General features: G+C 38.9%; 1 protein-coding gene across 2 annotated transcripts; it reads left to right on the top strand.

Annotated features, from left to right (window-relative positions):
* Window positions 1–14: 14 nt before the first annotated feature.
* On the top strand, window positions 15–23,358 carry ext2 (exostosin glycosyltransferase 2). 2 transcript variants are annotated; one of them, XM_059358377.1, is made up of 15 exons: window positions 15–156; window positions 2,270–2,612; window positions 2,714–2,937; window positions 3,625–3,714; window positions 4,658–4,774; window positions 5,153–5,348; window positions 5,820–5,959; window positions 6,047–6,140; window positions 12,213–12,344; window positions 16,012–16,201; window positions 18,392–18,558; window positions 19,133–19,276; window positions 20,163–20,291; window positions 21,374–21,456; window positions 22,357–23,358. In XM_059358377.1, exons 2-15 carry the CDS (start codon window positions 2,298–2,300, stop codon window positions 22,493–22,495), a joined length of 2,160 nt encoding a protein of 719 aa, XP_059214360.1. In that variant the 5' UTR covers window positions 15–156; window positions 2,270–2,297; the 3' UTR covers window positions 22,496–23,358. The 2 variants fall into 2 exon arrangements, with proteins under 2 accessions (XP_059214360.1, XP_059214367.1); XM_059358384.1 differs by having other exon boundaries at window positions 19–156; window positions 2,273–2,612.
* Window positions 23,359–27,532: the final 4,174 nt, after the last annotated feature.

Genomic DNA, 27,532 nt, shown 5'->3' with positions numbered 1-27,532 from the left:
GAGGCAGAGTAGGGCGGGACAAGTCATCCTTAGGGAAAGAAAAATATCGCTTCCTAGCTAGATGCTAAGTTAGCGTTAGCACTGTGTTTAGCTGTTTTCTAACCGTTGCCATGAATTAAGACCAAAGTGTTGAACTCCGATCCGTTTGACGTCTCGGTAGGTAATACATATATATATATAACGTTTAAATTGTCCCCCTTTGACTGTTTTTATAACGTTTAACGATGTCAGGATGACGTTAGTGAGCCTAAGTTAGCTCACTAACGCTACGTTAGCTGCGGTTAGCCAAGTTAGCTTCCTACTCTACTAATTTAAGCCATTTCCATCGCTTTTACGTAGTAATTCACCATAAAGCTACTTTAAAAAAATGTAAGACTTATCTCTCGCGTTATTGTCATCATTTTGGTGTTGTGTCATTGGTAGATATAGTTATGTTGTTACAGTTAACGGTTGTCGTGTTTTTTTATTTATTTTAATTTTATATTTTTTTAATTATAACTTTGTTTCACAAACATAAAAACATACAATTCATTACAAAAGCTTTTCATATGTGTATTCTACGCCAGGGGGGTTATAACGTAACCTCCTGGCATTTAGTGAAACATATGACAACATTAATAAACAAAACGTCGCCCTGTTAAAATAATCGCCTAACTCATTTTTTCAAGTTTTACAGGAAACACAAAAAACTTCACCAACAGTGTAACATATGACATTTATTGATAATTTCACTCAAAAAGGATGGCTATTGGCATAGTAATAACACTGTGTGTAAATTATGTAACTTAAGAGAAATAAATGACATAGGCAATGTTTTGAACATGCCTTTGTGACGTAAGCAAGATATGGTAACACTTTATTTTGAAGGTGTCTACATAAGAGTCACACAAGCCTTTCAGAAACATGACATGACAAGTACCATGAGCATTAATGTTACTTCAAAGTGTCATTAATGTTCATGACACATCCCATGTTATGTTTATGACACGCTCATGTCACTCTTATGTAGACACCTTCAAAATAAAGTGTTACCATATCTTGCTTAAGTCACAAAGGCATGTTCAAAAAATTGCCTTTTATTTTGACTTAGGCATAATAAATCCACTTAAGTCACACACTTGACATAGACCATTATCTTAAAGGGGTAAAATCACATGATCTCATCAACTGAGGATGTAGGCGATTTAACCATAGGTGGCCGGCGTCATGAGGAGATGATTTAGGCAAAAAACCCCAATTTTGACCAAAAATGACTTAGGCGTTTATTTTAACAGTGTGATGAAAAGGAACTATGTATATAAAAAAGAATATAACCAAAACTTGAAGGTGTTAAATGTTACAGGATAGTGTTGATAAGTAACACAAAGCAGCCAAGATCAGCACCATATTAGCTTTATAACTAAGCATAGTATTTTAAAGAAGGCAAGTTATTATTATTTCTTCACATATTCGGGAATAAAGCATTACGTCTTTATATAAAAATTATATATTATGTATTAAAGAGCAGGGTTTTTTTAAGCAGGGGACTACTGGTAGGTAAATAACATTAACATTACCCTTGACAAATTTACAACCCTGAGTAACTGAGAACTGGGAGGAAGGCACTTATTCAAACCTTGGCATCTGAACTTTTACAGCTCAAGGAAGAATTTCTGAACCGTTCACAAAACCTTTACCGGCTACAAAGTAGTCTGTTTTCCCTTCATAACGGTTGTCATGTTGTTGACAGCAAAGGGCATTCAATTTACCTACAATAGTAACATTATGACAACATGAACTACACTATTAACATTAAAAAATACTAATAATGGGCATAATAATAGTGACATAACAATGAAACAAGCATTATGATAGGTTATTGAACAGTAATAGGTTTTTCAGAGAATTTTTAAATGATAAGTGAGAAAGGTTGACTAGGTAAGGAGGAAGTGAGTTCCATATCCTGGATCCTCTTTATGTAATGCTAAATTGCAATGAGGTGGTTAGTGATTTGGGAGGCCGAAGTTGTAAATCTTTTCGGGTAGGGTAATTGTGAAACTGATTATTGGTTAAGAAAAGATTATTAAAAACAGGGGGAAGTGTTTTGTTTAATGAACCAAATACAAATTGTGCAACTTGGAAGCTGTTGATTTAATAAATGTTTAGAATGCCAAGTGTGCAAAACAAAGGTAATGTATGACTTCTAAGAGCTGAGGTGGCCTTTTCTTTTAGTTTATTGTGTAATATAATGTTACAGACCGTGTCATAAATCACAAGTCTGTGTTTACAGTAGCTGGTTGGAGAGAGAGGTGTCAGCCATGTACGCCTCTGGCAAATACAGCTCGAGGGGCCCTGCTCTCATCCCGCGGATGAAAACCAAGCACCGCATTTACTACATCACCCTCTTCTCCGTGGTGCTGCTCGGACTCATCGCCACCGGGATGTTTCAGTTCTGGCCCCATTCCATTGAGTCTGCAGCTGACTGGACCCTTGAAAAACGCAGCGTTCATGACGCACCTCTGGTCCGCCTGCCTGTCTCCAGCCCCATTCCTGAGAGGGGAGACCTCAGCTGTCGCATGCACACCTGTTTTGACGTGTACAGATGCGGCTACAATCCTAAAAACAGAATCAAGGTAACTGACTCTCAAAACAACTCTCACAGCTTACACAAATTAAGTGTATTCATTCAATATTTTGCTGGTTACGACTCATTAAAATTGTTGTTTTTTTTTAGGTGTACATCTACCCTCTGCAGAAGTTTGTAGATGAATTGGGGGTTCCAATCAGCAGCACTGGCCTGTCTCGAGAGTACAATGACCTTCTCAGTGCCATCTCTGACAGTGACTTTTACACAGACGACGTCACCAGGGCATGTTTATTTATTCCATCTATTGATGTGCTGAACCAGAACTCACTGCGAATCAGAGAGACTGCCCAGGCTCTGGCAATGCTACCCAGGTAAGTGATTACATTAGAGCCTCAAAATGCAGTGTCAGTTTCAACCATGTAGTAGAGTTTGTAGCTTTTACTTGATCTCTCTAGTCTTTCTCTTTGTGAACCCCTTTTTCTTAAATTGCTCCCATATATATGTTGGTGTTACAGCTCAAATGTCATAAGAGCCCAGAATGTTCCTTTTCTGTTCAAGAAAAAAAAAAAAGAAGGGGTTTCAATATTTTTAGTATTATTTAATTTTTTTAAGAATCTTTCAACCTTTTTTTTTTATTAATAATGTAGTTGTTTGGTCTATAAAATGTCAGAAAACTGAAAAATCTCCTCAAATTAAATTTTACTGTCATAGTGGAGTAAAGAAGCAAGAAAATATTTACATTTAATACGCTGGAATCAGAGAATTATGCCCCTTTTTTTCCCTAGATAATTTCTCTATCCAATTGGCTATTCATTTAATAGCTGACAATCAGTTAATTAATTGAATAGTCTTTGCAGCTTTAATTTTTAGTAAACATTGGTATGAAGTGGAAAACATCAATACATTTTTTACATTTGAGTAAAGTGACTAGAATTTTTTATAATAATTACTCAAAACATTAATTGGTAAGCTCAGAAAACTAACATTTAATTTCTCTTATCAAATAATCCGTCGATTAATTTGTCCTTCCAGCACTAATCTTGTGTATATTTTGGTAGATGGGACAAAGGGATGAATCACCTACTTTTCAACATGTTACCTGGAGGCCCTCCAGATTACAACACTGCCTTGGATGTGCCCAGAGACAGGTGACTACAGTACATTTTAATATTTAAGAATGTGTTCATGATAATCTGGAAGGAAATATATAGAACAGAAACATTTATGTTTAGATTAAAGGATATGGTGGCAGCATCAAAAGTGTCTCAACTGATATTCTGCATTACTACAGTCAGTTCAGACATCTAATGCTTAAAAATGATCTAAAAGTACACATTTTATTTACAACAACGGAAAAGAGAGAAGCATGTTATGATTAATGTGTTCAGGATTACTGTCAGCACTTGTAGATAGAAACCGAAAGGACAACTCATTTCTTATTTATGTATTTTTTGTTTCCAGGACAGATTAAATTCATTTTCATGCTACGATGCATTATGCAACTTTAAGTAGCAATTGCCGTAACGGCAGTCATTCACAAATTGTGCAGAATGATCATTTGATGAAGATGAAAGAGATATTTACAAGCAAGATGGAGATAACATTTATCAAGAGCCCTTGAGAAGACGTTTCAAATCTGGTTATATTTACCAGCAAAGAGCCTTTGTGCCTCAAGATGTCCTGTAGGCAGGCCAGAGTGATGGTTGAGGATGGAAGGGTTTATGAACACAGCCTTGAGACAATGAACACTATCTTTAGCTGTAAGGAATTTCCTGGGCTCATCCAGCTGGAGTCCATTTGGCACAGAGCCTCATCAGAACCAGGTGTGTGACTGACGGTTCCACTTTATATTCACCTTGCCTGAGAATAAAAAAAGAACCCGAAGTACATTTCATCACCAAGTGGACTACATGGTATATATTAACCAGGCCACTGAGCCTTGTTTGATGTCACTTCATGTCAGCATTGTTGTTAACGAAGGTTCCCAGAGGTAGCTAATTAAATTGGAATTTGTGCTTTAAAGTATCTCACTGCTGCTAATCTCTTTTGAAGTGTTGAAGCATTGTTACAATCCAGGTCTATCTGTTTCAGAGCGCTGCTGGCTGGAGGTGGTTTTTCTACATGGACCTACAGACAAGGCTATGATGTCAGCATCCCAGTTTACAGCCCCCTCTCTGCCGATGTTGAGCTCCCTGAAAGACAACCAGGGTGAGCACATTTCACACATTATCCCTCATTATCTTGTTTCAGTAGAACATCATAACCAGATTATAGGCACTTTACTGAAGTTATGTCATCAGCATCCAGTCAAGTTGCAGCAGAGAACCAGGGAGAACCATTTTTAAATGGCGTTCATGAGTTTTCCAAATTTAATATGTTGTTGCTCTGCTGTTAAAATTGGAGCCATTTGGTGAAGAGCAGATTATGACTTGTTTAAGACTCAAAACTTAACATGTGGAACTAGGGTGCATAGACTTAAAAACTTACTTTTGACTTGCAAAACAATGACCTACCACTGACTTCTAAATTGAATTTATGGTCAACAATATAAAGTATGATACTCAGATGCATGTGTTCCTTCCCCAGGCCACGGCGCTACTTTATTCTGTCTTCTCAAACTGCCATCCACCGAGAGTACCGTGGTGAACTGGAGCGCTTGAAGGAAGAAAATGGAGAAGCGCTGCTCCTCCTGGATAAATGTAGCAACCTTTCCCAGGGTGCTGCCTCTGCACGAAAACGCTGCTACAAGGGGCAGGTGTTTGACTACCCACAGATCCTGCAGGTGAGACGCACAACTCCATTTAAAAAAAAAAAAAAACTATTTATTTCAGATGAAGATGAAAAGTATCCAGATGCACTTTTCTCATTAAATGTACTACTCTCCTGGATTTAGCAACAAAAAATCCAATCTGTTTTTTTTCAGGATTTTAAAATTTAACAAGAAGTTACCATCCCAAATCCTTATTTTTATACCACAAACAACAACAAGGCAGAGTGGTTGATTTGTACATGTTTATGCAGTCTGCAGGCTTATATTTTACCAATCAGCAACGATGAGTACTGCGGTTCTTGGTAAACCAGTTCCTAGGACTTTGATAAGTGCTTCCTTGTGGTCTAAATGCTTCTCTTGGTTCTTTGGTTCTCAAAGAAGTTTCTAACCTTGAAATGGGTTGAAAATGGTTTTAGATTGTTTGTCGGTACAGTGTAAAATCACACGTCCCCATAATGGTTTACTTCCAATGTGTCTCTACAGGAGTCTTCCTTCTGTGTGGTCCTGCGGGGGGCCCGTTTGGGTCAGGCTGCCCTCAGTGATGTGTTGCAGGCTGGCTGTGTTCCTGTCATCCTCGCTGACTCCTACATTCTGCCTTTCTCTGAAGTACTTGACTGGAAAAGGTGAGCCTAAGTCTCTGAACAGTTGAAAAACAATCAAATGGTTCAACAGTCTGCCGTTTTTAGTTCACTAATTCTGTTTCTGCACAGGGCGTCTGTGGTGATTCCAGAGGAGAAGCTGTCAGAGATGTACACCATCCTAAAGAGTATTCCTCACAGACAAGTTGAAGAGATGCAAAGACAGGTAAGAGTCACAATGTCCGAAAGGAAAAACATCTCTCCGCAGAACTTATTTTACACGTCTTATATTCACTTAGAAAAAGTCAGAATGTGCTCAGAGGTGCTGTCAGTTGGGTGAGAGTGTGAAATGTACCTATACCTCAATCAACCAACGAACCTATTCAGTGGAAGTCAAAACAAATTTAATGTGATGTGCAAAAGACAGAAAGTTGGATACCGCCCTCACTTTTTGTAAGTTTGAGTTTCCAGCTTTGCTCAGCCTAGATTTTAAAAAGCTTTCAGCAGACTCAACTGTGTTGATTTTAGCTTGAGTAAAGCGCACTGAAGGCAGCTCACTCTCTCTTTCCATTTGATATCTGCATTGAGCCACAATAAACAAAAGTGAAAGAAGCTTTGAGAGAAGTGCAGCAGTTCAGCTGCTCCTCATTCCCTTGTATCAACTCTAGTCCATTTACTAATTATACTGGCCAAACAGACGTTTTAGGCCGAGGGCTCAGACACGGGCTCGGGGTTGGATTTCACCAGACAACCTCAAAAACATGACTTGCTCATGAGATGGGGGGTGCAGTGGGTGGGTGTATAGCTCACAGCTAACCTGGTAGCATAGATCTGATAGTATTATCCATTAGTCACAGTACCACTCTGCCCACTCTGATGCTCTACAGATGGATTGAATTGGTTGCAAGTTGATTCTTGTCTGAGACATTTCTCTACAGAGGCAATTTTATTCTGAATTTACTGAAACTAGCGGTAAACCACAATATAGGATTTGTTTTGGTGTTGGTCACAGGCCATGCTCAACCCATACGAAAAGCTTAAGATTAAGAATGACGTCTTGTCGGTCACATAGATCATTTTTGAAAAAGGAATATGATTATTATGACCATTTTTCTTTTAACCTACAGTAAGCAGTGGTTAAAGATTGCGTGAACATAATGGTGATCAAAATTTTCTCTAAGCAATATTTTCTAGGACAAGAATTGGCAGAAATTAAGTTGCCTGCATTCTACTTGTTTGGCTTCAAGGGTTACAAATTACTTTGTTTTTAAATCATTGATTAATCAGCTGATTATTCTCTCGAATAATCAATTAGTAATGAATGGTCATAAAATAAAATAAATTATTAATATGTCAAAAAATTGTGTAATTTGTCTGTCTGGCTTGTCAAAGTCAAGGATGATGTCTTTGAATTTAAGTTGTCAGTACAAACCCAACGATATTTAGTATGATATGATATAAAACAGAGAAAAGAAGGAAATCTCCATATTTGAGAGACTTTAAACATAATTTTCTGACATTTTTGCATGAAAACTTACTAGGATTAATCAGTTATACAAATACTATTATTATTTTCTATTGATCAACTTATTGATTAGTCGACTAATTGTTGCAGCTCTCATTTAATTCTTCATGACGTTGGCCTAAGTAACCAAAGCACACTACAAGGACAGAATTGTAATACTAAATGGAAAGCTGATCTAAATGCATTTGTCACATTAGTGCAGCCGATCTCAACAGATATTCTAGAAGAGTTTTAACATTGATTTGTTATTTGATGTGTTTGAACTGATGCAGTTCCTTAGTTTGGCCAGCAGAGGGCTCAGCAGCCTTTGCTTTCATAGTGTGTCTGTCAATGTTCCCATGTGCTCTGACTTTAGTTCTTACAAAATGTAAAGATATGAAGAGGAAATGCATACTTACCTCAAAGGAAATACCACATAAAGAACAACTCATACTTCACTTCTTTATTATAGTTGAAGGCGTTTGTCGACATAAGTTGTAGTTACTCCTTTTAAGAGTTGGAGGCTTCTCTGACTATCTGTGATATCAACAACATAAAACAGATGCTCTGAAGAAAATCCATTGGTAAAGATTGATTGTTTGGGTTGATTGCTTTTGTACAGAGATTAAAAGGTTGATTTACCAAAGCTGATTAACCAAAGCTTTGTTATTCATTAACTGCCGTTTGGCAGGTCAACTGTGTTTTTAGTTCACACAAATATTTATGTTTTTTTTCTTGAACACAGCAGAGAAACATGCGTAATCGGCACAGTTTTAGTTCATGTGCAGTGACAGAGCATTTGATTAACTTAAGGAGCATGTCTTATTAGAGACCAGGTCAAATTGTGATAGACTACTGTTGAGCTTCCATCAGTAGTCAGCTGAACTCATTTTCAAATTTGAGATGATGTAATAGCATCCATTTAGGTCACATTTTAAAAGGCCACATACTAAACAGCTGTGAGATGTTAACAGTGCTCAACTGAGACTGCTGAGCCCATGTTTATGTACTGACTTCCATGAGCCTAGTTTGGGTCATACCCTCAAAATAGGACTCATACACTACAGACCTTTATTAGATTAACCCAGCCAAATCAATTCTTTTATTAGATTAGAATACATAGGATGGAAGGAGGGACTTATTTCTAGAGATGGAGTTCAACTTAGTTGTTCTTTCCTTTATTTCTGCCTTGGTATTGAGCTTCAACCAGCTTTTTCTTTCAGTTTGTTGACCCTCCCTGTCCACCATGCAAAAAGTGCACTGGCTGCAGCTGATTGATAGAATATGTCCAGTCAGCCTACGCCTCTCTCCCTTATATGTCGTCTGCTTATCTTCAGTCTTTTTTTTTTTACATGCATCCCATCAGACTGAACAGTCAGTCAGAATTTTGACAGGTTTCAGTGATGTTTTAGTCAGTCAAAAATGAAATAACAGCTCCTTAATCAAGAGTTGCAGATTTATTTCCCTTGAACTAATAACGAAGTTCCTCCAAAAGCTTCTTATTCATTTCCTTTCCCTTCTTAAATTCAGAAGTTATCTAAACTACACTGCCAAAAGTTAAATGTGAAATCCAAAGTGTAAGTAGTCCCATGGTGTGCCTCTGTGTTTCACTGAAGAATGTTCAATAACTAATAATCAGATGTTTTATTTATATATTGCATAAATATATTATTGAGACTAATCTCTCTTTCAAGAGTGACCTGGCCATTCAAACAGAAAATTACAACTGTTACACACTACAAATGAGTGAACTCAATATCAAGTTAATATGCAAGTAAAAGTAGTAATAGCACAGTGTAGAAATCCTCTGTTACAAGGAAAAGCCCCACTTTAAAAGTTTTACTTACAGTACGTAAGTATATGTGCATTAAAATATACTTTTTGCAAACGTTTTATTGATTTTGTATTATTTAGTTTTCATCCTCTGTGAAGCACTTTGGCTTGCATACTTGTATAAAATGCTATATAAATAATTGTTTTGTATTGTATTAAAATGAATCTGAAAAAAGCATCTGGTAACTAAAGCTGTCAAACAAATATAGTGGAGTAAAAAGTACAACATTCAACTATGTTGTAGGTGAGATACAAAATGGAAATACTGATGTAGACAACAACTACCTAAAATTGTACTTAAGTACAGTTTTTGAGTAAATGTATTTACTTACATTCCACAACTGAACTTTTGCCAGTGTGGCAGTCTTTATTCGTGATTTTTGTAAAGAAAACAATAGGGCTAACTGGCACCAAGACTGTGTATACAGTCTATGGTAATTCCACTTGAAACCTGCTGGTCTTAAGTCCTAGTCCCATAGATCCCGAGTCCTGCTTGTTTGTATTTTAGCCCTTCTAGTAAGGACTGATTTACACCTGGGAAACCACGTTATTATTTATTCACAAGTCCTGTTTGAGTATGTGTGTGTAAAAGTGTTTTGATCACAGTTAAAAGTAAAGTGCTAATAAATCTCGAGCAAAACAATATTCCCAGTGAGCAGCTCACATGATTGAAACAGACTTTGTTTCACTGCTGTTTCTGATTATGTCAGAAACGCTAATGATTGCCTGGTTCTGTCCACAGCTCACTGGCTGCCAATTCTGCTCTATAGGTTGAATCATCTGTCAGGCACTTGACAACTTCCTCTGAGTTAAACAAAGTGATGCAGACTACTGTAATATAAACTGTTTCCGATCATCCATTTGACCTTTTATTTTAATGATCTTAAACAACAAAGGAGTGCGAGATGCTGGGGAACTCTAAACTAAAAGGAAATTAGGAGATAATTCAGTTTTAACCAAGCGTTACATCGGATGACTGACTCACAGACGAATATATTTTGGACCTGACTCTCTTGAGATTGCTTGCGTTATTTTTACATATTTGCAAAATTATAGTTACAGGTTGTCAGAGTTGTTATATTTGTTGCTCCACATCTTTATTTGTCAGTAAAACAAACAGAAACAGAGTGTAGACTAAAGACTAGATGCTGCAGTTGGAAGATGGAGTAAAAGGTTTCTCTTCTTGCAGCGCTGTCTCTTCTTCCATGCTCATAAAAATTCCTGCAGGCGCTGGGAGAGGGCGGAGGGTGGTGGTATGGGCCCTTGGGCCAGCACAGTTTGCTTTCTGCCTCCCCCCAGTCGGAAAAGAAACTTTCATCACTGGCTGATTTATGGGCCGTTGGGATTCCCCCCTGAGATTAGAAAGTCTTTTTGGATTCTCCTCACCCCCTCTATAAAAATAAATGATGTTTTTGTGTTGTTGTACATCTCCTGACTGGGTGATTTAGGCAAGAGTCACATGTTCACGTGCCACTATAGATCGTCTTTGTTTGGGGTACACATTAGCTAATAATACACATTGGTGCATTGTAATAGGGAGAGAAAGAAAGTTAGATCAGAGCTTAACACACAAACACACAAATATTCCAAATGGCTTCTCCAGAATTGTGTGTCATTGAGGAGCTTTGGGGTGGAGTTAGTCAGTGTAACATGGTGCCTCCTGGCAGGAGACAGTGTTGTTTGAAGCTTCATTAACTCTTATAGGGTTCTCTCTCCTCTGAACTGTCCCTTGAAGTTTCTAACTAGAATAGGAGCCTGCAGGAGGCAAGAAGGCTAGACATGTCATGGTCGGTAGCAGGACCATGTCACTCTCATGTTTCATGCTATACAAGTGTAAGAGTTCATGAACCCGACAGAATTTTAATCATTTTTATCTTTGAATTTGTTTTTTCTACACAGTCAGAGCTTGAACAAACTATCTGAATAATCAATGTCAATATTCAGGTATTCTTTTCTATCTTTGCAGTCTGAAAACATTTGAATGAGGCCGGGAGGAGATGAGTATTCAAGCAGCCTATGTGATAACATAAAGATGTAGGTTAAGAGTTCAGTTATCATTACAGTCTGCTTTTCACATCAGAGATCTGTTGAAGCAAAGCAGGCACAGTCAAAAGAGATTTTAGAGAGCTTCAAAAAAAGTTTTTTAAGGTCAGGAGGTTGGAGAGGGCTACAAGATTGTGTTTAAAGACTTGGACACGGGGGAGAAATCTGGATTTTACAACAATGACTTCACGCTGGTGTCATAGTCTGTCATGTAGGGACTGCACTCTGAAGCACAAAAAATGAGAATAGAAATACAAAAACAGTTTTGTAACAAACTAGAGAGGCATTTGGAGTACGCCGCCCTCCACCACCAGTACGCTCTATCTATCAATGTTAACAAAAGTGAAAAATAAGTAGTGTATCCACCCCATGATTCAGATCCCCTCCCAAATTTAGTGGGTTATTTCTAGGCCCATGCTGCACCCTTCCACCATGTTTCATTCAAATTGGCTGGTAGTTTTATTCCATAATCCTACTAACAAACAAATAAAAAACAAAAACATAACCTCCTTGTTAAAGGCAATTACAACATGCCAACAATTTCACAAAATACTATCTTGTTTAAGTTAAGGTCAAATATTGTTGTCTATGTGAATCATTCTGTTACTTTTTCGTAAAAATGTTCATCATAAAGACTAATTCTAGAAACAAAATCTGGGTTTTGTTACACTTGTATGCAGCATGTTCCATTAATGACATACATTTTTTATTCAATGTTCAATATTCAATGTAAACATTCAATTCTGTGATGTTACATCTGTAAAGCGAATGTCTTTGAAAGATGACTAGAAAGAGTGTGTTTGGTTGGCATACTTTTTGTTAAATGCAAAGTGCAGTATTGAACCTCTAAGTTTGTCTTTGCCAATTTTTATTTTTGTGGCTACATTTGAAGAAATCTGTCTGTCCGTTTGTCCACAGGCACGCTGGTTCTGGGAGGCCTACTTCAGCTCCATGAAGGCAATTGGCTTGACAACGCTCCAGATCATCAATGACCGCATCTACCCGTATGCTGCACGAACCTACGAGCAATGGAACAATCCACCTGTGGTGGTATGTAACTGTCTGGACTTGATTTTGATGTGTACTTTGCAGGTATTAGTTACTTTTAGCCATTGAGCAAGTTTATTATTTTGTGTCCTGACCTGGTATCACTAGCCTGGTTTCCATCAACAAACCATTGTTTATTCGCTTTAAACCAGTTGATGGAAACGTCCCTTATTCACATTTTATTTAATACAGCATTTCAACATTTCGCTTCAAAATTCGCTTCAACTTTAATGGAAACAAGGCTGTTGTTGTTTCATATTTTGCTTTATTTCTTCCAGCATGCAGCTCTATAATCTAGACAGTCTGTGCTCTACTGTGCTAAGGCACTCTGTTGTATTCCTAGAAGTCTTTTATTGCAGACATCTGAATGAAACCCATCCAGAATGGAGCTTTGACCATACATACGCTCACAGTGTCACATAAGCTTCCCCTCTCTCCTGTGCCTTGTAAATCAAAGCCTCCATGGCAGAGTGACAGTTGAGGCCTTTTCTCTTTCTGAAGCGCCACACATGCTGCGCTTCACAGTTTGGTATACACCCAGCCAGCTCTGAGGCAGCCAGTTTGTGTCAGCAGTTCTGCTCTAGGAGGATGCCTCCGTTGTGGTGAAAAATAAGTTCCTGCATGTCTGAGTCATTGTGTTTGTAGAGAGTACGCTCGATGTGAAGAATGGTGTGTGTGTTGAGCATCTCTGTGGTTGTGGGAGGTTGTGGCTGCAGACAGCTTGGCTGGGCGGCCATCTCTCAGGAGTTGTTAATCAGCCCGGTCTGATCTGGAGTCTCCTCCATCCTCAGCCTGTGGGGTAGAGGCGTGTGCATGTGAGCAAGCGTGTGGATGCATAATAATGTCTTTGCATGTGTCAAATGTCTACAACTATCCCAGTGTAAGTAGATCCATTGGCATGCTAAGATCAGAGAGGTGGCAGTCACAATCAGGTTGCATTGGTGTAAACAAACGGCGGTTATGAAACGTGTTTTCTGATGTTTGTTGTTATATCAGCTCAAATCTGTTCAGTCGTTCAGGACTAATAGGCTTACAGTCAAGCTGACCGTGGTTGCCTGTTTTCCTCTGAGCAGGTAGCTTGTTAATCAGCAGGTCCACTTGACGTCGCCCACTTATGTCAAAATGTTTTGTCAGAGTGTCCAACCCCCAGTCCAATCTATCAGTATCACTCCGGTCTCGAGGTTTGTTCAGACCCAGAGGAGGTTAATTGTGTCGGGGTACAGACCTTTTGCCATTCCTGCCTGAGATGGGAGATGAAGTGTTTTCTCGATGGATTCAGTGAATGGATGGTGAGAAGAACTTGCACAGAGCACTAAATAAATCAGGCAGACGTTTTTCCCCCTCTCCTCCTGTAGTCTTTAGGCTGGTAATTGAAAGCACATTTCCCAGGATTTCTGGTGCCTTTGGAAGGGGAGGGGGTTCAGAATAAGGCACAAGCTGCTTTTTGTTTTGGTGGAGTTGGTAGTAGGCATACTCGTAGCGTTTCTAGATTACAAGAATTGAGCCAGCTCATAGTTTCAAAAAACGTTGTGGTGATTGGCACCTGAAAGTCTTAACTGATCACTATCTTGTTTAAAAGTTACAGTGCAGAGCTTAAGTATTTGAACATTTTTGTTTCGACTCTGTTTTCCAACATGTTTCGGTTTAAAATGAAAGAACTGCTATGAGTCTTGACTTTCAACTTTATTTTGATAGTTTTTACATTCACATCTGATTTACAATCTACTGTAAATGTATAAGACATGGTCCCCCAAAGGTTAAAAAAAGGCTACAATTTTTCATCGACTATGGATGTGAATCATTTTAAATACCCTTAATACTAAAAAGTCTGCTCTTAAACATAATTTTCTTCCAAAAACCAGATATGCTGAAGTAGAGCCAAAATAATAATAAAAACTGTCACTGATGGATTGTGCATTTTCTTGTGTTGAAACTTTGTTTGCACTGTTCAGCAAGAAATTAAAAGTTTTTTTTTTCTTCTTTTTTTTTCTCCATTTCATATCTCGATAACTATATATATCACAATATGTAGCATGTTTTCTGATAATTTAGTTTAAAAAAAGTACATGGTAAGCCTATTTTGTATATTCCATACTCCAAAACAATGCCTTTATACTTCAGATATACTATCAGAGCTTCGTCCAAATTACCTAAAAATATATATATATATATATATATATATATATATATATATATATATATATATATACCCAGCCCTACATTTCTATAATTTAGCATAAACAGCATGTGTTTCTGCAGATAAACAGACAGGACAGACGGATAAAGGCATTTTACATGGAAGTTCTTTATTTTATCTTTCTATAATCTACACTCCCCTATGATTAATGCAGAACCACTGAAGCAGTTCAAATAACCAAATAAAATTCTATTTAGTGTAAAAAACACATTAACTCCTTCAGATCTGTTGGTTGCAAAATGAGCTGTGGCTTTCTTTTCATCTAATTTATTCAGTTTGACAAATGGCTTAAGTGGTCTCTCACCTCTTTTATTCGTCTTAAATGCATCTGTGCTGCGTCTATGTGTTAGTTTAATTATTTCCCCCCTCCGCTTGTTTGACAACGTGTGAATGACCACAAGGAAGTTTCCACTTGCCAGTAAAGTGAATTTTTATTGGAAGAAGAGCGACTGATGTTGTGCAAAAGGCAGCGGCGGTGTCTCTGTTGACAGACTTGTGTCGATGCTGTGGAAGGAGCCACATAATCACTGTGTGGCCACCTGGGCACAGAGGAGAAACAGGGTTTATATGTACTTCAAGAAGCCCACAGATTTACTGTGTTAGATATGCTCTCTTTGTGCTTCTCAGACTGTCTTTTTAACCAGGCTGGAACATTTTTTGAGCCTTTGATGAAGTTTTTCAAGAGTGCACACTGGTGCTGCTATCTTTGCTGGTCGTAGAGTAGCACATGCTTGCAAATAAAAGATCATGGTTTGTCACTTATTTCACTTGAGATAGCAACCTTTGTAAACAAAAAGATTATTCTTTGCACACTGACTACACTAGTTATCTCTCGTTTGGTGTCACCTTAGTACACACAGACCATCAGAAAACTCTCCTGTGTCACTTGATTTAAGCTGGAGTCAGCTCTCAGGGTTCATAATCCATTAAAAAGAGAAACAAGGAAAGAAAAGCCAAGTTCAACATTGATGTTAGACAGACATTTCTTGTTGTTACCATCCACAAATGTTCCTTTTCTCTATCCCTGTCTTATTTCTCCTGCATCCCAGAAGACCTCATCATAATAACATCAAAAGAGCAGTAGATACTAGAGTAAAGACAATAGCCAGTCTGTGTTGTTTGCAAACTCTTTCCTGGTCAGTTTTGTACTTCTCCGTTGCTGCTTGTGTAGGGTTTCCTTGGCGTTCTGACTGGAAGCTTCTGGCACTCTGTGCTCTGCCTCTGTTAGCCCCTGAGAGACATTACTGGATGATTTTTGCTCCATAATAAAAACCATAATCTGGAAATTACTTCAGGTGACCTCACTGTCCAGTGAAGCATTATTATAGTGTATTAAATCATGGAAAACATGACAGATGGGGTTACCACAGAAGACATGAGGCAAGCTCTACAGTAGCTTTTCATAAAAAATGAAAAAGAATGAATGAAAATTGATGTTTGTGCCTTTTTTGTTTTGTTTCCTTTCTTTTGTAGAAGTGGTCCAGTGTGAACAGCCCTCTGTTCTTGCCACTTATCCCTCCACGAGCACCTGGGTTCACAGCAGTGGTGCTGACCTACGATCGCGTTGAAAGTCTTTTCCGCGTCATCACAGAAATCTCCAAAGTGCCGAGCTTGGCCAAGCTGCTGGTGGTGTGGAATAACCAGAACAAGAGTCCTCCTGAGGGTGAGTGCAGCAGATTTTCATCAAAAATAAGAAGGTTCATGCTGCTTTCTAAAAGATAATAATAATTATATATACACTCAGTCTTTCATCACTGTTTACATCACTTGTAGTCCAACATAGATGTGTCATAGCAAGCTCTTATTAGTGGTTATTTATTGCACCTTGCGCTATAGTTATTTCCCTTAATATGGCAATTAAGTACATAAGGGTTAATCCGATCGCACCCCACTGACTGCTTGACTCAGACTGTCCTGGACCAGGAATTAAATCGGTCCCGCTGCTGTACGAGTTGACTAATGTAATGAAGTAATGAGACGACTTTGAAGTGCTCCCTCGTGGCTGTGAGTTGCCTTTTCATTAGAGGCATCAGCGGCGCCTGGCTGGAGCTTTGTGACCCATTAGAATTAACAAGGGGCCATTGACGGGTCAGACTCATGGGGCTCAGTCCAATATGAAGGCAGATTTCCCCATTTGCACCGAGCCTTGATCTGATGTGTTTACAGGCTCCTATTTTTGCTTCCTCCTGTGATTGTTTTTAAAGAGGATTCTGACGAAGCAAATTAATATTTGTGAGTAAAATGACTTTATGTTCATTTAAATAGTCTTTACCTACTTGCATTGTTTGTATCTGTTCTTTGAGCAATCTCTTATATATTAACTCTCTGGGGTCTATGATTGTGCCGTAATGATCAGATCATGTGACAAAAACTAGGTCACATGGAGCGCTGCTATCAACTTCACTCCAAAGTACAGACTTGAAACTTTCTCCCAGTTTTTGTTTGACATTCCTAGGTCATGGAAAACCAAAGATATGATAGTTTTGATTTGATAGTACCGAAATATTTGAGCGTTGGTGTAGCTCTGTGTGTCAATTCCCACAGCTAACAAGGAAAAAAAGCCTCTAAATATACATGTTTTTATGGGACTTTTTTGTATATAGTTTTATTATATTTCAATTTTTACCTTTTCATATGTTCATATTTGTATCCTATGTTTACATTTTCAAGTTGCAAAACAGTTCATTGAGCATATTTGTGTTTTTTAATTGTAATAAATAGTATAATTTTTCAACTCAATATGTTGATAAAGATATTATGAGTGAGAAAAATGGATACCAAATATGGGTATAGTAAACATTTTTTTTATGTGGTACATGAAGGGCAAAATCAAAAGTATTCAAAAATGGCCAAAATGGGTTTAGACCCCAGAGGGTTAACTGCCACACAGACAATATAATACACAATAAATGTAAGGGGTCAGGCAGAAAAAGCGTGGCTCATTCTCCAGCTCATGGCATTTTGGAATCCAGGAAATCATCGAAGAATTAACAGTGTCTGCATTCTGAGCCGTGCCAAGGTTGGGCTGAAGCTATAAAATTCATATAATAGCCTATAATTCCCTCATTTCTACTGTCTCTTTCCAACGTATGAAATAAAAGAAGGGATGACAGCAACATTGACAGAGTGAAAGAAGAAACTCTGGGCGTTTAACATAGCAGTTTTCCTGACAATAGCTTTTGACAGGAGACCTCAGACGTGGTTAGGAGGTCCTGGAGCTCTTCTTATAGTCTGCCAGGCACCAGTTACCCCATTAATGAGGGGACACATTCTCTGTGATCTGTCTGTGCCATAGTCCGTGCCATGGACACTGCCCAAGATCTTTGAAACGCTCCCCTGAAAAAACACTTTGTTCGTCTGCCTCATGAAGAATTGTAGTGTGGTTAGTTTTGCACGTGCTTGAGGTTAGCGTAGCGATACGAGTCAGTGGATGAAGTTAAACTCCCAGAGCACTGTTTTCCACTGGCAGGACAGACTTCAAATATCTCTGTCAGTGGTAAATGACATCATAATTCCTCACTCATCTTTAAACACTGACTGTGCAATGTTTATAATTTTTGGTCAATCTTAAAAAATGTATTATATGTCATATAATTTGTATAGGTATCTATATAGGTCTGCAACTAACAATTATTTTCAATTAACTAATTTGCAGATACTTTTCTTAATTGATTGATTCATTTCTAGTTAATGAATCAGTTTCCTTGAGGTCACATCCTCACAATCCAAAGATATTTAACTTACTTTCAATATAAGATGAATAAAACCAGCAGATTTTTGCATTTGAGAAGCTAAGCTATAAACTAGAAATGTGGTTACCATTATCATACTATTCTCCTTTTCCTCCTGGCAGAGTCTCTTTGGCCGAAGATCGGTGTTCCTCTCAAAGTCGTGAGAACCAAAGAGAACAAGTTGAGTAACCGTTTCTTCCCCTACGACGAGATCGAGACAGAAGCGGTGCTCGCTATCGATGATGACATCATCATGCTGACATCTGATGAACTGCAGTTTGGCTACGAGGTGAGAAAAAGATCCCCATTTAAAAAAAACTTTAAAAAAACGTAACCTTGACCATACTTTCCCATCTTTTCTCTGACGGCACGTACTGCAGGGAACCATTTCAAGTTGATCCCAGAGTTTAAAGTCATTCAGGGAGATTACAGTCTCATTCTCCACTAGTTGAGGATTTGACTGCCTGCTGGATGTGTTTGATGTGTGAAGAATGATGACAGGTCTAGAGCTGATGCTTTCCATGCACACATACCTGCCGGGCCCCACTCAGCCCGGCACCACTCACCTGAATCCATTTAGAAGCCATTTAATAAAATTGTGCTCAGTTTAAGGATAATTACATGGAATTACAGGCAGGATGGAGAAGCTGTCTGTCGGACCAGATCATCGGACTGGCTGCTGGTATCAAGCCTCAGCCAATCATAAAGCTACTCTCAGTTGTTATTGTTGGCGAAGACAAAAATACTTGAAGACTAAATATTTAATACTAAAGAACACCCCCGATCATTCATGTTCAAGTCTTCACCTCTTATTCAGTTCATCTGAAAATATGTTTGACAATCTGTTTCCTGTCCTGCTGCAGGTATGGAGAGAGTTTCCAGACAGGCTGGTGGGTTACCCAGGCCGGCTGCACCTCTGGGACCATGAAATGGGGAAGTGGAAGTATGAGTCGGAGTGGACCAACGAGGTGTCCATGGTTCTAACTGGAGCCGCCTTCTACCACAAGGTAAAGCTTCAGATTAACTAGTTCTAGCTGATCTGCCTCTTTCACACACATTTCACTTAGAGCGACTCATACTCATGGCAGGACTTTTGCTAAGTAATGATGCACACAAACCTAATTTTGACAAAGGAAATTCTCCATTATATGTGGAAATCAAATAAAGAATGAAGCTTGCAGAAAAGATTTGCAGGGTTCGTACGAGTGCTTGAAATCCTTGAAAATGTTTACATTTAAATGTTGTATTTTCAAGGTTTAAACAGTGCTTTGATTTTGGATAAAGTGCTTGTAAATGCTTGAAATTCTTACTGTATTTATCTTGCAATCTGACTATATCCATCTGTAGACTATAGATAATCACATGTTCAATGTAAAAAATAATTAGTAGCCTATCTGAAATGAAGATTGTTCCTCCTAAAAGTGTAATACCATCGCTGTTGGTATGGTTCAGTGAAATCTCCCCCTTTTAGTATGTAAGTACTCATCTAAAACATGCAGTTTACAACAGGTGTAAGATACTGGAAAAGCTTTAAAATTCACCCTGAAAGTCCTTGAAAAATGCTTGAATTTGACCACTGCTAAAGTGTACGAACCCTGTATTTGAGAATTTCCTGTAGACACCCCTGTTTTGGGTGTGCGTAGGACTTCAGGAACGAAGATTACAGTGATGGACGAGCAGAGTGTCATAGGTAGAGCGAGGTTATCTCACTTCTACTTATAAGCTCACGCACTCACTTAAGTTCAAAGCAACTTCCAGTGCAGTGGTTCCTCCTACATACTCTTAGGTCACCATGTCAAGCAGTGTCTGCATTATTGTACATAATGAGTCTGCAGTATATCTATGTGACGCCTAGTAATCATTTGTTTTCGTGAATCTTCTTTTGCATTCCAGTACTTCAACTATTTGTACACATACAAGATGCCTGGAGACATCAAGAACTGGGTGGACGCTCACATGAACTGTGAAGATATCGCCATGAACTTCCTGGTGGCTAACATCACGGGCAAGGCCCCCATAAAGGTACGTTCATAGCTGCGACCTTTCTGGCTGCTTTAAGCTTTTTCGGGGGAGGCTGAAGCCTGACAGAGCGGACCAGCATCTCTGGGTTTGATCAGCTCTCACCCTTCCACTTCACCTCCTCTCCCCCCTCCTCATCACACTGCCCAGGTGCAGGGGCCCGGGCTAAAGCCGAGCCTTAACCTCCCTTATCTGGGTGTCACTCACTGGCACTCCCCCTCTGAGTATGTTTTCCTAAGCAAACCGGGGCTCACGCACACCCTGCCATCAAATCACAAGCTGCACACTTCCCTACGCCTGCACACACACACTCCCACCAGATATCCATCAGGTTCTTAACCCTTTATCAGGCAAGGAACTATATTTGGTAACTTCAGGTAATATTTTGAGAAAAAAAGTTGCAAATTTACTAGATTAAAGTGGCAAATCTACAAGGAAAAAGGTCGCAGATTTAAGAGATTTAAAGTGGCAAATCTGCGTGAAAAAAGTTGCAGATTTACAAGAAAAAAGTGGGGAAAAAGCAACTTTTTTCTCCCAGATTCACCACTTTAAATCTCATAAATCTACGCATTTTTTTCTTGTAGATTTGCCACTTTAATCTCGTAAACTTTTTTCTCAAAATATTACTTTCGTATGTTTTTTTTTTACACATTCTGGCAGTATGTAAAATCCTCCAATATTCTCTAGGGTTGAAATTTGGAATTTGGGTTAAAAAAAAAAACCCAAAAAACCCCCATCCCCTCCAACAAACCCATTCAGTTTCCCCTCTCTGTGTGTGTCTCTCTCTTCTACACACACATACATTCACAGGTTGGGAGCGTTTGGTGCTGGCATGTGAGGGGGTGTAGATGTGATGGAGGTTAGACAGAGAACAGCAATAAATCATATATCTCTACAACTCCACTTGTGACAATTCAGATATTTTTTTCTGCATGCTGTGCTTGACAGGTGCTTGTTATAGGATGTCACTGACTTATTCCATCAGAGTGGGCATTTTATTAGTGTCTGTCTGGGCTGATCAGGTTTAACAAAACAGTTAAAGTGAGCTGTCATTATTGGTGTGACTTTGTTGTGCTTCTGTTTAGGTGACCCCCAGGAAGAAGTTCAAGTGCCCTGAGTGCACCGCCATTGATGGACTGTCCCTGGATCAGACGCACATGGTGGAGAGGTATGAATCAAGTTATTGCGGTGGCATTTGGTGCATATAATAAACATATTCAAAAGTCAAGCACCTGAATAGAGTAGAAAAATAAAAAAGATCCTATAATGATCTGCACAATATATCTTTTTTCTAATGAGAAAGTGTGAAAAATATTAATGTGGGGATGTGCAGAAGTACAACGGCCTGGTGTGATATGAGCACAGTAGAATTTTGTGTTGTGTGTGTGTGTTTACCGCAAATCTCTGTTTTTTGCTATATTGTTATAGCTATTTATGTTTGGTTTTCCATCTGTTTTTTCTTCAAATACTAAACCTATTAAAATCACTTAAAAAGAACTGTAATCTAAATGTTTGTTGTTGCGCTCCGATGCTGCAGCAGCATATCTGCATTTTCTCAAGTTTCTGCTCATTGCAAGAAAAACTTGTTTACAGTAAACTGCAAACAACAATTTTGCCTGTTTTGTTGCAGCACGAAACATCACAAGCTTTATGCGGTGGCATAACATTTCTGCAAAACTCAGTTGAAACAATCTGCTCCATTTTTAAAAACCCACCAGTGAAATACAGCAAAAAAAATACCACGCTTAATTATTCCCTTTCCAGTTACCTCTTTAACATTAGATGCATTACATCATTTAACTGAAGTCAGACATATTAGTCTGTGCAAAGAAAAACATACAAGATCAGTGACTGGATATGTCATCTACACGGCAGTAAACTGATCTATAAACCTGTAAAATGCAGTCAATAAAAAAAATATTTGAGGAAGATGGACGCCTTACAATAGTAAAAAGGTAAAGCACTCGTCCATCAAGATCATTTGCAAGCTTTACTAACCACAAACTGCTAATTACATACATGTTTTCAGCCTGCTTTTATAGTAAATAAGTTGTGTTTTTGTCCCTAGATCTGAGTGCATCAACAAGTTTGCATCAGTTTTTGGCACGATGCCTCTGAAGGTGGTGGAGCACCGTGCAGACCCGGTGCTCTATAAAGACGACTTCCCAGAGAAGCTGAAGAGCTTCCCCAACATCGGCAGCCTCTGACCAGCCTGCGACAGATGTTTGGACCTCGCCACAGCCTCAACTCTTCAACATTTGTCACCAACTTCGTCTTTTATATGGAGACGTCAATATTCAGACTAAAGTGGTACGTGCTCCTGTCACTTCTCATTTCAAGTGACTTGATTTTTTTTAGATTGAATTTAAAAGGCAGAATTGTGCGGGACATTAAGTCAATATCTTGAATGACAGAGGACACTGGAATCTGGTGAGTGTGATGAGAGAAACTTGTTTATTTGGCTTAAAGTTAAAGATATTCCCAAACACTTAACAATACAAATGCATAAACTAATGTTACATGAACTGCTGTTGGAGGGTCACCCTGAGTCTGATGTTTGACAGACAGGCTGACAGATTGGAGGCTTGTGGCCGCTTGCTGTTACCATTTTGGAACTGGAAACTTTGGACTCCAGCTGCTCTGGTATCAGCGCATACAGTGTATAAATGTATTTTTGCAGTAGTGCTGTATAATAGTGATAATTTATGATGCTACAAATAGGATGTTTTTTCTTCTTTTCAAAAGCAGACAGACCTGATTTTTAAAAAAAACACTTTTCTTTAGCTGTACTGTAATAAAAGAAAAGTAATAAATGTTTAATTGACATAATATATCGTAAAGTATTCAAACACATATCTATGTAGGCTGTATCTAACGGTTACCTTAATGTGAAAACGCACAGCATGGTGGCTAACCAGATGATGTACAGTAAATATTTCACACATGTTCTGTTTCAATCAGATCGGACAAAGCTGGTACCATAAATCTAATATTTAGAGTGAGTAACTGCTGATTTTAGAAGATAGATGCGGAGCTACTGGAACATTTCGAATTGTCTTTTTTTTTTTTTTTTTTTTTCTGCCTGAGCAAGCCTTTTGTTATATTTATACATGTATAGGAAAAACAGTAGTGCAGCCACTCAACTGACTTATGTATCAACACTACAGTCATAGGAAAAAATATTAGACCACCCTTGTTTTATTCAATTTCTTGTTCATTTTAATGCCTGGTACAACTAAAGGTACATTTGGTTTGACAAATATAATGATTACAACAAAAATAGCTCTTAAGAGTTTAAATTAAGAGCTGATATCTTGCCATTTTCCATGGTTTTCTTGATCATGATTTGGGTTATTATCAAGAAAACCATGAAAAATGTCTAGATATCAGCTCTTCAATTAAACTCTTACGAGCTATTTTAGTTGTCATCATTATATTTGTCCAAACAAATGTACCTTTAGTTGTACCAGGCATTAAAATGAACAAGAAATTGAAGAAAACAATGGTCTAATAATTTTTTCCATGACTCTATATTAGCACAAATGTAAACATTTGTTTGGCTGGCGAAGAATAGACGATTCCCAAATCTTTACTTATCAAAAACGTGTGTAAACTGATGCAATATATATATATTTTTTCCATTATTCCTGTTTGTGTGTGTTTATATTTTTGTCCTTTTCCTCCCTGGTTGTCGCAGCTCCAGTATTCAGGCTTTAACGTTGAGAGCAGTGCAGTCTGTCAGACGTTAACATTGCCTTGTGTTGGTTTTATTTGCCTTTTTTTTTTTATATTGTTATTTTCTTAAGGTCAGTGAAATTGTTTTAAATTTTTTTGACTGAAATTATGTATCCAAGTGTACATATGACTTTGTAATACATGATAAGTAAAGACCACAATTATACGTCACCGTTTCAATGTCTTTTATCTTGTGTGAGTGTGAGGCGGGGAGAAGATGAAGGAAGACATTTCCTTCCTTTTTCATGTCTGTCTTTACTCCAATCTGTGACCGTCCAGAGCAGACCCTCTGTGACACGGACCATCCACTGTTCCCTCCAGCCCGTCACCTGTTGTTAATATACGCGGCCTAATCCACCCTGTTCAATGTCAGCAGTTCAAAAGGGCGCAGTTCGTATTTTTGTCAACTTCAATTAGAGTGATACTCTCGCGGGTCGTGCGATCTCGTTTCAGCACTCGTGTCCCTTCAAAGGCACTGAAATGCGTAGGGATTTCAGAATGTGACTAAAGGATGACACAATATTTTGGCCGGGTGATGCAAAGCAATGGGACGCTTTCCTTTTAACAACAGCAGGAAACTTATTCACAAGTTGCAGCCAACCAATATCTCAAGCTTTCCTTTAACTGGGAGTGATTTGATTCATCTCTTGTCTTGGGGGAACTAACATTAACTTTTATCCTTTTAGCTACAGGCTTTTGCTCTTTTAACCTTGTCAATCATGCAAATCATCCACAAACGAAATGAAAAATACTGATTCTGAATTGAAGTGCAATAACTTATTGTACTTTAATCACACACAAAACGTAACACAAGCATGAGTAAATTCATACACTCGTTTCAAAGAACAGCTTAAAGCCACAAAAACATGAAAAAAAATGTTTTTAACTCAAAAGAATTACATATCAAGAAATAACAATGTTCAAACTCAACTCTGGAGATACAATTTTACCACCAAATGAAAAAAAAAGTGATGCACTCAAATACTCGATAAACTGTCTCCCAAAATAAAAACATCTAATTAGTAACGTTTCCAGGAGTCTTATAACACTTCAATCCATTTTGCATGCACCAAAATGTACATGCACACAACAGCACGCATATTTATCATATATTTACTCCGATACTGATTGCCTGACTTCAGTAGTATTAGAAAATGAGAAAAGTGGACGGTGACTTCATCACTCAGGGATGGAGTTATGCAGCATACAGGAGGGGAGAGGCTTTTTATGTAATCTTGCATTAACAGTCCTCATGCGATAGAGAGCAGATTGAGAGTGTCTGTGGTTCAGAGTGGAGGATGACCTCACTGGAGATGTTTCAGTCCAAGAATAATGCAGCTTAAATGCACAGAAGAGTGAAAACATTGAGTATGAATTGTGTAAACCTGAGCTACTGAATGCCAGTATGTGTGTATGCACACTGTGCAGAGGGACAAGCAGAAGACAGACGGCCCTGTCTGTCCTGACACACAATACTGCACTCCACAGCCTCCACATGGCTCAGTGTTAATTAAAAAGCCTTCCCGGGTTGGCCGTGCGGCTGTGCCTCGGACCCTGCGAACAGGGGGCCTGCAGCTTTGAGCCAGTGGACGTAGTGGAAGTGAGCAAAGGGAGAGGCACAGAGCAATGTGTATTGAGGAGGAGGAGGGGGGAGAATCTTTGAAAGCAGAGCCATGACAGCTGAGGGGGAAGCATGTGTGAGGCATGTTTGTTTTGCATTTACCCCCTGAGCGCAGCTGTGTGCACTGTCCTTTTCCCAGAACACCGGAACACAGCAGACGCCCTCGCGGCTCGCCCTCCGTCCAACCCCACAGCCCGAGCACAGGGGGGGCCCCATGTCCACATTTGCAAGGAGACCCTCTCGGTTTAAGTCAGAGATATGTACTCTACAGTCAGGATTACGCATATGCCTTGGATTTGGGTCGGAGAGTAGAACTGGATGTAATTTGGAGGGGTGATCTGCTCTGCTGACAGGTTATAGCCCGCACCCCGCTTCTCGTACCTGCCCAGAAGGGCCGTGAATGTGGTTCAGTTTAGGGAATTAGCAATGGTTGCTGGGCCTGAAGGTGTACTACAAGGTATCAGGTTTGCTTGAAACTCCTTGTTCCGCTTGAATCAGGCCTTTGCAAATAGAGAAAGAACATGCATAACCTCATCTGTAAACCTTGTCTGGTATTTTTGTCACTGAAGCAGCCAGTTACCAGAGAGAAAAGCAAGATTTACTATTTGAATATATGAGTCATATGAGGATATTGATATGATTTGGGCTCATCTCAGGCTGCTCCCCTCCTCTTCGCTTTCCACTGAGACACAAACAAACCCAGACATAATGTTCCAAGTGGAGATGGAAGTAAACAGGGGGTAAAAGCTGTGACCAGAGTGGAGACGGGGAACCTGATTCTTTATGCTGCTTCATCCTGACACGTTAGTGGTTTTACTTAAACAGGTCCAGCTCAGATATCATGCCAAAAAACTAAAGTGGTTGGGCTCAAACTTCACACTCGATCTTCCCACACTGGAACTGTGTGACCCTATCTGACACAACAACTATCATGGTGGTTTAGATACTCCACAAAATGTTCAACTACTTCAATCTGTAACGAGGGTCGGATTAACCCGTTTGGGGTTAACGTTAATGCTGTCGGTCAGTTATTTGATTCAATACAGCTTTATTTGGATTAAACACCATGTCAGCATGTTATAAATTATAATGATTAAGATTTTAGACTTTGAGTTTGTCTCCTTTACAAGATAAGACCAAAATATTACTTTATAATGCAGGTTCCAAATGTTATTGCACTTTTATGGTGCAAAATCAAAGTAATCAAATAGATAGAAAACAGAGTGAATCTGGGGGTCCTGGGTTAGTTGGCCACGGTGCCTGGTTGATGATGAGGCTTATAAATCCCCTCAGCTCTTCCTGTTACCTCACTCGCTAAAATTAGATACTGACATCCAACATTATTTACAAATGTGTTTGATTACTGAACAGGTCTAGCGGGCACAAGAGTCACTCTGACCCTCACCTACAAAATATCACTCAAAGAGACAAATACCAACCACAAAAGTACTGAAAATGACCACAAAGAGATGCAAAACAGCTGTAAAGAAACCACAAAGAGACTCACGCTGACTACGAAAAGGGGAAAGCACCTACAAACAGCCACCAAACAGCTACAATAAGGGGCAAAACTGACTATAAAATGACCACAAAGAAACAACCATAGAGAAATGCTTAACGACTCCAAAGAGACAGAATATAGAGCAACAAAAACAGGCTAAGACAAAAAGTTTTTGTGTCTTTGTAGGAGAGGTGTTGGGGTCTACATGTCTCGTAATCTGACAGAGGGTGAAATAGGAGTTCAGCGTGTCTGAGGATGAAGCTGATCTTAAAAACTCAAACCTGTCTGACCTGCAACATCTGACTGTGATGTGGTCAGAGTCTTACTGAAGACGATAGAGTTTACTCATTAACCCTCTAGAGTCCATGAAAGCACTGGAACATGACT

This window comes from Centropristis striata, chromosome 2, assembly GCF_030273125.1.
Source record: "Centropristis striata isolate RG_2023a ecotype Rhode Island chromosome 2, C.striata_1.0, whole genome shotgun sequence".
Lineage (NCBI taxonomy): Eukaryota > Metazoa > Chordata > Actinopteri > Perciformes > Serranidae > Centropristis > Centropristis striata.
This window is presented reverse-complemented; position numbering and strand designations above follow the sequence as displayed.

Excerpts from the sequence above, each read along its gene's own strand:
- ext2 (XM_059358377.1), top strand. The coding sequence starts at position 2,298 with ATGTACGCCTCTGGCAAATACAGCTCGAGGGGCCCTGCTCTCATCCCG. Across the intron at positions 6,141-12,212 it reads TTGAAGAGATGCAAAGACAG|GCACGCTGGTTCTGGGAGGC; the intron begins GTAAGAGTCACA and ends GTTTGTCCACAG. Across the intron at positions 18,559-19,132 it reads AACTGCAGTTTGGCTACGAG|GTATGGAGAGAGTTTCCAGA; the intron begins GTGAGAAAAAGA and ends GTCCTGCTGCAG.